Source organism: Crinia signifera, chromosome 1 (genome assembly GCF_055691185.1).
Source record: "Crinia signifera chromosome 1, ASM5569118v1, whole genome shotgun sequence".
In the NCBI taxonomy this organism is placed as follows: Eukaryota; Metazoa; Chordata; class Amphibia; order Anura; family Myobatrachidae; genus Crinia; species Crinia signifera.
This window is the reverse complement of record NC_139217.1, coordinates 197,944,619-197,954,282: the sequence shown is the minus strand read 5'-3', so window position 1 is coordinate 197,954,282 and position 9,664 is coordinate 197,944,619. Positions and strand designations below refer to the sequence as shown.

The 9,664-nt window shown below is 44.9% G+C and overlaps 1 protein-coding gene across 1 annotated transcript in view; it reads right to left on the bottom strand.

The window, feature by feature from the left end:
- The window catches only part of LOC146063463 (ovochymase-2-like), a 117,146-nt gene extending 111,428 nt beyond the window's left edge, over positions 1 to 5,718 (bottom strand). Inside the window, exons 1-2 of the mRNA XM_083175864.1 lie at positions 5,616 to 5,718; positions 1,180 to 1,298 (exon numbers count right to left, since the gene is read on the bottom strand). Of these exons, the coding sequence (XP_083031990.1) occupies positions 1,180 to 1,298; positions 5,616 to 5,718 (222 nt within the window). The remainder of the gene's footprint in view (positions 1 to 1,179; positions 1,299 to 5,615) is intronic.
- Between the last annotated feature and the right edge of the window lie 3,946 nt (positions 5,719 to 9,664).

The following is a 9,664-nucleotide window of genomic DNA, read 5'->3' as shown; positions in this document are numbered from 1 at the left end:
GTGGTTTGAGCTGGCGGTTGGCGGCCGCCTGTTTGGTGTCCGAAATGAACGGTGCCTTAGTCGATCGTGCGGTAGTAGCACCGCTCATTTTTGGTGCACACCCCCGTGTACGCCCATATTTACGCCCATCTTCCCTCATTATTTCGGCCGCTCCCATCAACACGCCCCTATGCCGCCCCATTACCCGTACACTCGCGTACAGGTTTTTTCGCACGTTGAGACACCGGCCGTAAGCGTTGTGGAGTGTTCGCGCCGGCGCATTAGCGTATCTGCACATGCGCAGATCATGAAAAACCCCGGGACGTACGCATACGGCCCGGCCGCTCAAACCAGAATAAGGCCCTATGCCACAAACTGTAATGCTCATCATTACACATTATGCCACACATCGTAATGCCCTTTAAACATTATGCCACACACTGCAATGCCCATTACACATTGTGCCACACATCGTAATGTTTATTGTATATGGGATGTGGCGGAGGGAGTAAAGGGAGACTTGCGCGGCATGAGTTATGGTGTCTGCGCAGACGGCACCTGGTGAAGAAACATCCTGGCTGCGATGCTCCCCACTGCCCCCGCTGCAGCTGTCTCCCCCAAGCTGCTGTGGGGTCTGCGAGACCATAGTTATGCCACTGTCATTGGGCTTGCATACATCTGACGTACTTTAATACATAAACTGCACTTTTGGGCAGACTGTAACTTACTACATGTTAATTATGCATCCTAGAGGGGCTGGCAAAAATCATTCTAAAATCAAACTTTTGAAATCGCCCTTCTAGAAATCCTGCGTTTATATAGCCATATACTATTGATAGAATGGACATCTCTGACAATGACATCTACCTAGGCTTGGGACCAGAGATTACTGTGGTCTCTTCTTACCATGTTGCATATCAAGAAACATATTAGCTAAATTAGGGGCAGTGTTATCCCGCTGCTACTAACTGAGCACTATCCCATAACCTCTTGTCTACTGCAAAGGAAGAAACGGGTAATTTTCACTATTATAAATTACCTACTCTATCTAGTATGGAGGAAGATGATATATTTGGGCAGGTCAAGCTGGCTGTGTTAATAGGGTCAAAGTGTATTATGGCTTCACAAACAATAATCTTTCATCACATTCAGTTAGAAATATAAATATATACAGTAGACTGTATATTTGAGATCACTTACTTTATTGTCAGGAACTGTTATCTCCCATGCACAAGCTTTACTGTGTTCATAGTCTGAAGGGTAATTTAAGCTGGTGAAACCTCCTGACGTGCCTGAGAGGTGATGCACAGAGCTGCAGCCTGCACAGAAATATCAGAACATATCAATATTGTTTGTAAACTGTAAAAGTATAGTTTGTGCAGTTTGTACTAATACAAGTAGCTAGTAATTATCCTACTCACATCTTATATTTATTAGATCACAGCCTGAATGAGTGTATAGGGTAGGGGTGAGTGGGTCCGGTTCTTTGAGAACTGGACCTCCTCGAACTTCCCAATCTGAGACGGGATCCAAGTCCACCTTGGGTTTTCCAACCAGACTCGGATACCAGAGCAAGGCAAAACATCATCCATGTTACCTGCGCCATCTTCACTTTGGCATTGCAGAGTGTTGACAGACTTGTGTCTGTCTGGGGGTGATGCGGGGTGGGTGCTGTCTGCTGTATCAGTCTTGGGGTGCCCTCTCTGCTGTATCAGTCCAGGGGTGCCGTGTAATCTGTATCAATCCAGGGGTGCCCTATTTGCTGTATCAGTCCAGGCGTGCCCTGTCTGCTGTACAAGTCCAGGGGTGCCCTGTCTGCTGTATAAGTCCAGGGATGCTGTCCTGTCTCCTGTATAAGTCCAGGGGTGCTGTCATGTCTGCTGTATAAGTCCAGGGGTGCTGTCCTGTCTGGTGTAGAAGTCCTGGGGAGCTGCCCTGTCTGCCATAGAAGTCCATGGGTGCTGCACTGTCTGCTGTATAAATCCAGCAGTGCTGCCCTGGCTGCCGTATAAATTCCGGGGTGCTGCCCTGTCTGCCATATAATTGTAGGTGTGCTGCTAAGTCTGCCTCATCAGTCATGGGTTGCTGCTTAGTCTGCTGTATTATTCCAAGCAAGCTGCTTAATCTTCTGTATCATTCCAGGGGTGCAGCTATGTCTGCCATATCGGTTCAGGGTTGCTACAGTACTAAGTCCTGTGGCTGAAATTATTTGTTTGTTTAAGTGTGCATGTCCTGTTTAATATATACAACATAATGGTGGGTGGGACACAATTCCATATTGCCCCTCTTTTCTTTGCACTATGTGCTCTTTGGAGCATTTTTTTGTCATGGTTTATAAAACTGATATCCTGTCTTCTATTGCAGTGCCACTCATAGATGTGTCACATGTCTGTGCCCCCACTTCTGTTGCTTAGCTTAGTCATGTACAGTCATGTACAGCCCCGCCAGGGGGCGCGCGCGCATGAGATGCTTGTGCGCCCACTGGGCAACGGAGCCGTCCTCCGGTCCCCGCCGCCTCCCCCCGCCGTCGCCGACCGTCACCCTTGCAGCCGCCGAGCGCCCCCATAACCCTGCCCGTCTCCCTGAAGCAGAGACAGGCAGGGACATGCAGCGTCCCCGCCGAGAGAGTGGGACGGCGTGCATGTGAGACGCACGCGCGTCCCAGTTCAGTGAAGCCCCTGCCGCCGGCGCTCGCCAGCGGGGAGGGTCTGGCGAGTCCTGGTCAAGGATGGCAGGGGCTCCATCTGTAGCTACTTTGGTGCAGCCTTTTCTCCTAAACTTGATAAAAATAATATTTTTAGATATTAATAATACTGTAGCACAAAAACACCCCCAAATTCTGTTATTTTGCCAAAACCAATGCAGATCCAAAACACGAAGGAAATCCAAAACCAAAACACAAACCCCCCAAAATTTCCGGGTGCTCATCCCTAGGATAGGTAATAAAGAACGACTGGCTATCTATTCAAGTGCTTAGTCTGGGCCCTTGATAGATATAGTGAATATTGTACAAAATATACCATAATCTTCTGCAGTTTAGTGTAACATATGTATACTATATAATTCAAGTGGAACCTGATCCCTAGAGAAGGTCCACAAGGAGTGGACCCACTGGGTTTTTTCTCTGTACCCTTGTAGGCGAATTTGACTCTGACTAAAATCTTTTCTATTTGTGTGCTGTACATGCTACGCTACATATTACACTATGCGGAAGCTGTCATTTTTCTTCTCATAATAACTAATTTCTTCATGACCTTTAGTGAAGAAAAATATATTGTGACCAATGTTTCCTCTCCTTTCATCTCCAAATGCTGGCAAACTAATTATATTTTTACCAACATTTGAAAACAGAATGTGACTGATCCAATCGGGCTATCCTATTGTAATCATATTTGCTGTGCACTAAATTACCCCGCCTATCAAATCCAGCTTTGTACCCAGGGTTTAAATAAAAAAAGATGCAATAGAAGGTTTGGTGAGCTAAACACTGTTAAATACCAACATTTGGTAATTTCAGAAAAATGCTGAATACTATCTCATAGAGCTATAAATGAAATAACTGAAGAAAATTTGACAATTTCTGCTTATGTAATAATCAAGGGTTTCGGGGTATGTTTTTACATAGGTATAAAACTACATTACAATGTTATATCTTTAGTCATAAAATGTTATTTTACAAGAGGAGCATGGGTCCAAAGTAAGTAAAATGGAAATCTATTCTAGATAAGAAGTGAACTGAAATATTTGAAGGAATAAATGGGATGTTATAAAGTTCTGTTTCTTGATAACTTTATCTATTAACCTTTGAAATAATGAACATAGAACACGACGTGTAAATAATGGTTGCTGTAATAGGGTGGCATCATATGACTATACTTAAAATTTGTGGTAAACTGTGGAAAAATGGAATTACGGTGTGCAACATAACGTGTAATGTGCATTACGGTGTAATGTGTAATCCTGGTGCATTGTGCCTAAAGGTCTCTAGCTGACGCATTTATCTAAGGGGCTCTACCTGGTGCAGTGTGCCTGAGGAGCTCTAGCTGGCACAATGTGTATAAGTGCCACCATTGTGTGGTGTAATGTGAATTGGTACTATTATGTGGCCACGCCCTTTCCCCATGATGCCACGCCCTAAATTTTTGTTCAATCAACTGTTTTTAATAGGTCACATTGTGCAATATGTAGTCTTCTATTGGCCAAGCTACATCCCCAGTCATAGCAAATAAAACCTGTTTAAGATCTTGAGATCAAAATGTAAACATCTGAATCACTGATATCAGGAGCACTTCTGCTAATATGGAAGATAGGCAAAGAAATAAGTCTTTTAAATGTTAGTTTATTTTTACTGCTGCAATAGAATTTTCTGAATGTCACACCAATCTGTGAAAACATATTCAATGTTATAAGAAAGTAGATATTTTTTTTATTTTTTTGCATAGTTCTATTCTATAAGACAACCTTCTAATCTAACCATGTCTGGCAGAGTTAGAGTGATGAGTAAGACCTGACCTCCATTTCTCAGCGTCTGCCTCGCGTACTGCCATGTATTTGCATCAATCATTCTTAATGAGCACATTTGGAAGTCCCCATTGGTACTGCTCTATACTTAATTATTGTCACCTACCTTACATTTTATTCAGGTCAGTGGCAACCGAGATCATTGTAAAGCCGATCTGTCATATGACTATAATAGTACTATTTTAGATCCTAGAGGCTTTATTTAGTGTCACCTGCTACAATCTCCCATAGTGTGTAGTGATGAATAGGTGTCTATGGATTAAAGGAAAGAAGAATGCACAATGCAGTGAAAAGAAAGAATGCATACAGTATGTACAAAAAGCAGAAATGACGTAATATGTGAGAGCTTTATTGAAAAGCATTTTTTTTAAATGTTTTATCTAAAATGTAAGCTGTAGTTTTTTGTTCATGAAATATACGTCTTTCATTGTTCTATTTTCATGTCGTTCAAAGGAGGACAAAGGAAAAAACAGCTCCATCACAAAACCAGAAAAACTCCTGTAAACCCTGAGTCATTGAACACACAAGTGCTCATTGAAAGACTTGTAGGGGTAAATTTACAGACACTTCTAAGATTGGCAACCAATCAGGTTATGGGGGAAAATTACTAAGAATGCGAATACGAAAATTCGTATTCGTATTCTTAATATGAATGAATACGACTGGTATCGCTGTCGTATTGCATTTACAAATTCGTATTCCAGAGGCAAATTTACAAAGCAGTCATATTTGACTTATTCGTATTTTCCGATAGCATATGGATTCGTATTTTTCCGAAACAAATTTGTATTTATAAAAACGAATTCATATTTTTCAATACAAAATCGTATTCATATTGGCAGCTTGCACGGATCAGTCAGATTCGTGCAGCCTGCACCACGCTGAATGTGGTGTAAAAGATAGAAAAAACTATTGTATATTGCTGTGGAACAATGAGTCCCAGCAAGCCTCCCCCACATGCAGGGACTTGGAGAAGCACAAGTCCCACCATCCGGGGCAATAAAGGGCCTGCTGGAAATTGTAGTTCCACAGCAATACAAATGGTAAAATAAACACACTGACACCTGAAAAATAAAACTTTATTACATACATAGCCCTTTCATACTGATACTTACCTACTTTGACCCCGTAGGTACGTCTGCATCCATCTGTCCGGTCCTGAAGAAATCCATGGGGTACCTGTGGAAGGAAATCATACTTACCAGGGTCCTCCGGCATAGATCGGTCAGTTTCATTCCAAAATAGCATCCATGTATGATAAAAATATTTAAAACAAAAAACCCGAGCCAGGCAGGACTGAGGAGAACCCGCACGATGAGTTTGTATCAGGGGCGTAACTAACTATTCAGCGCCCCCCCACCGCACGTTTATTCGGCGACCCCCACCTAGCCTGCCCCCCCTTCTTACCCGCGGTCTGCGTTGTCTCGCCTGGCTCTCTGTCGGGACCTTCCTGACGTCACGGTCCCTGCCGGCTCCTGCTGCTACAATGAAAACGGACTCTTAGAAAATGGCTGCCCCCATACTGCAGACAGAAAACTGTCTGCATTATGGGGGCAGCCATTTTCTAATTGTCAGTTTTTATTGCAGCAGGAGCCGGCCGGGACGTGACGTCAGGAAGGTCCCGACAGAGAGCCGGGCGAGACGCAGACCGCGGGTAACTATAGCCCCGCAGCCCCCCCGGCGGCGCCCCCAATTTCTCTGCGCCCCCCCACCACCGCGGGGGCTGCGGAGCTATAGTTACGCCACTGGTTTGTATACATTGTACGATTCCTCTTCCCGAATACCGATATTGGCCGCCTAGCGACTCCTGATTGGCTGCTAAATGACCTTCTTCCGCAGGTACCCCATGGATTTCTTCAGGACCGGACGGATGGATGCAGACCTACCAAGGTAGGTCAAGGTAAGTAAGTATTAGTGTGAAAGGCTATGTATGTAATAAAGTTTTAATTTTCAGTTGTCAGTGTGTATATTTTACTACTTCTATTGCTGTTGAACTACAAGTTAGTGTAGTTTACTGCCCTGCATGCTGGGACTTGTGGTTCTCCAAGTCCCTGCATGGGGGTAAGGTTTGCTGTGTCTCGCTGTGACTCATAGTTCCACAGAAATATTTTTTTCTTTTTTTTACACCACAATCATCCCAGTACCCACAGCCCAGGGGAACCGGGGACAGCCCCAGGCTTCAGCCTGGGTAGGTATATTCTGGAGGGTGGACCCCTTCATTGGGGGGTCCCCACTCCCCTAGGACCACTGCCCAGGCTGACCAGTCAGGAGGTTAATGCTTTGGCCGTGGAGACTTGTATAAAAAGTTTCCCCTCGGCTTTGGCATTACCCTGCTGGCCTGGTGCTGGTTCTTAAAATATGGGGGACCCTATTCAGTTTTTTAAAACCAGGACCGTCTCTTTGAGCCTGGGGCTGGTTATGTCCCACGCCACGCAACCCAACGCCATTTTTAAAATTATTTATTTTTCTATATTTTTTACACTGCAGCCTGCACGGATATGACTGATCTATGCAGGCTAAAGTCATGTGAGCAGATAGGAGAAAAGGGGTTGTAAATTGAAAGGGGGGGGGGGGTTTGGAGACATACATATACAGTTGAGTATCCCTTATCCAAAATGACCAGAAGTATTTTGGATAACGGATTATTACGTTGACCTTGTCCCCAAACCACTGAGAGGTGGTGACCAGAAATTGGAAGCCAGGTGGATATACAACCTTGATACATTGGTCCCTCCGGGACTTAATGAAAATAACCCGCTAACGAGCTTCCTTATGACTTGAATGCTGGCTGTGGTATTTTGGGTAATCGTTTGGTAATGGGAGCCTTCATACATTTTTTGACCATTGTACATAGTTGTACTGTATATAGTTATATTTACTTATCCGTTTGTATGTATTGGTGTTGTGTTTTATATGTATGTATTGTAATGTTTCTCCTATTAGCTGCTGGTGACCCATAGTGACCCTGCCTGGCATTTCTGAATAGCCCTTCTTCTAGATCCTATGATATTTATAGTTAATGCAACCAATGACCGTAGCATAGAAGTCTGTGCCTACTCTTGAGCCTATAAATCGAAACATTAAACGCAGCCTGCCTGTTTGGGATTATTGCATCCCTGATTTGAGAAGTCTGTTAGTGCCACCAGGATCCTTTCCTGTACAAATTTCGGTACTTATGTAATATCTGGGCTCCCATTTTTCTTATGAGACCGCGTCCCCTCGCGGGGTTCGCTGCGCTCTCCACGCTTCGGGCACGGTGGCTCGCTGCGCTCGCCACACTATATAAAATCAACTCCATGCGTAGTTGGATAGTAGGGGTATGAAAAAATGGGGTACATTTAACATGGGAGCCCAGATAATACATAAGTACCCAAATTTCTTTATTGTGAGGGCACCGGGCACATTGCAACGATTGAATTGGAGTGCCGGGCAACACAACCAATATATCTTTATATATATATACAGGGCTGGACTGGCCATCTGGCACTTCTGGCAAATGCCAGAAGGGCCGATGGCCTTGTGGGATGATTTTTTTGCGAAGACTGCAGCGGTGCAGTAGCACCGCTGATGCCTTCATTGTGTTGAGCGCATGGAGCTCCGGGGTCAGCACGACACCGGGTGACGTCATCGGAGAGCGGCATCTCACCCGGAAGCCGCCGAGCTCTGTGCTTTGGGGACGGACGCTGCCTGCGGTGCATGCAGGAGGCAGCTACAACAAGGACACCGCAGAGGGACGGTTCAAACTACGGGGGACCGGTGGTCACACTACATCCACCATGGTACTGCTGTGGAGGCTGACTATAAGTGACTGGGACGCCAGTTCAACTTAAGCAGCTTCTGAGATCTGCCTGTATCTGGCACTGTGGGGCATGTGTATCTGGCACTGTGGGGCATGTGTATCTGGCACTGTGGGGCATGTGTATCTGGCACTGTGGGGCATGTGTATCTGGCACTGTGGGGCATGTGTATCTGGCACTGTGGGGCATGTGTATCTGGCACTGTGGGGCATGTGTATCTGGCTAATCACTAAGGAGGAGTGCCGGACCCCAGCCTCTGCTATATATATATATATATATATATATATCGCATATTATATACGCAGATCACGAGCATCTAAGACTGTAGCTGAAGTATCATTTATGGGCCTGCTTTAGGGGCTATTCCAGTAAGGCCTATAGATTGCGATTTGTGCAGAACTGCACATGTGACCGCAGTCAAAGGCACGACAACAGGGTGGAAGCTGACTGTTTCGGGGGTGGTGATCGACCATTATTTGGGCGTGGTCTAGGCCATTTGGGGGGGGGGGGCAGAACATGGGGCAGCCTTGCCCTGTGCTGACTGGCCTGCTGCATGCTACCACCATTGGTTGCACTGTAGTTATGTGAGTATTTGCTATGTCCCAGAAATTTGGCATTTGCATTGTTATTGTGCAAGCGCTTCTCTATGCAACAGAGCTCTCACACACTGCTGGTAGCCCCCCGGGGGGGTGGCCATTTTCATTTTTTGCACCCCCCCCCCCCCCAAAGGACTGGATAAGAATGCATTGTCAGCACTGTGGCCTGGATTGTTAGTTTCATGCTTGCGCATATGCACTGGCATGCGCAGATCTGCAAAAATCGCAATCTGCAATATTTGCAGATCTGCAGTGCTTACTGCATTAGCCCCTATATTAGATATAGAAAGTAATGCAATACTGCCATAGCAAAGTTATTATAACAAACCAATAATATTTCAACGGATCAAGGGAATAAGAACATACTGTATGTAATATCAATTTAAATAGCAGCTACAAAACTCAGAGGTTATTACATCCTTGGTCCTCAAGTACCCCCAACATTATACATTTTCCAGGTAACCCGGCAGGTGCACAGGCAAGCTCATTATTCACTGACACATTTTAAAAGATCACAGGTGGAGCTAATTATTTTACCGGTGATTCTGTGTAGAGACCTAGAAAACATGCCCTGTTGGGGGTACATGAGGGCTGAGGTAAAGAACCACTGGTCTAAAGTACTTTTTAGAAGATACTTAAGGCCCATACACACTTGCTGATTTTCAGTGCAAAAATCACTCAAAACGGTGCCAGCAATGTATATATTACTGGCACCACTGCCCACCAATGTTTTTTTGAAAGTATAAGCCAGCAATATATATACATTGCTGG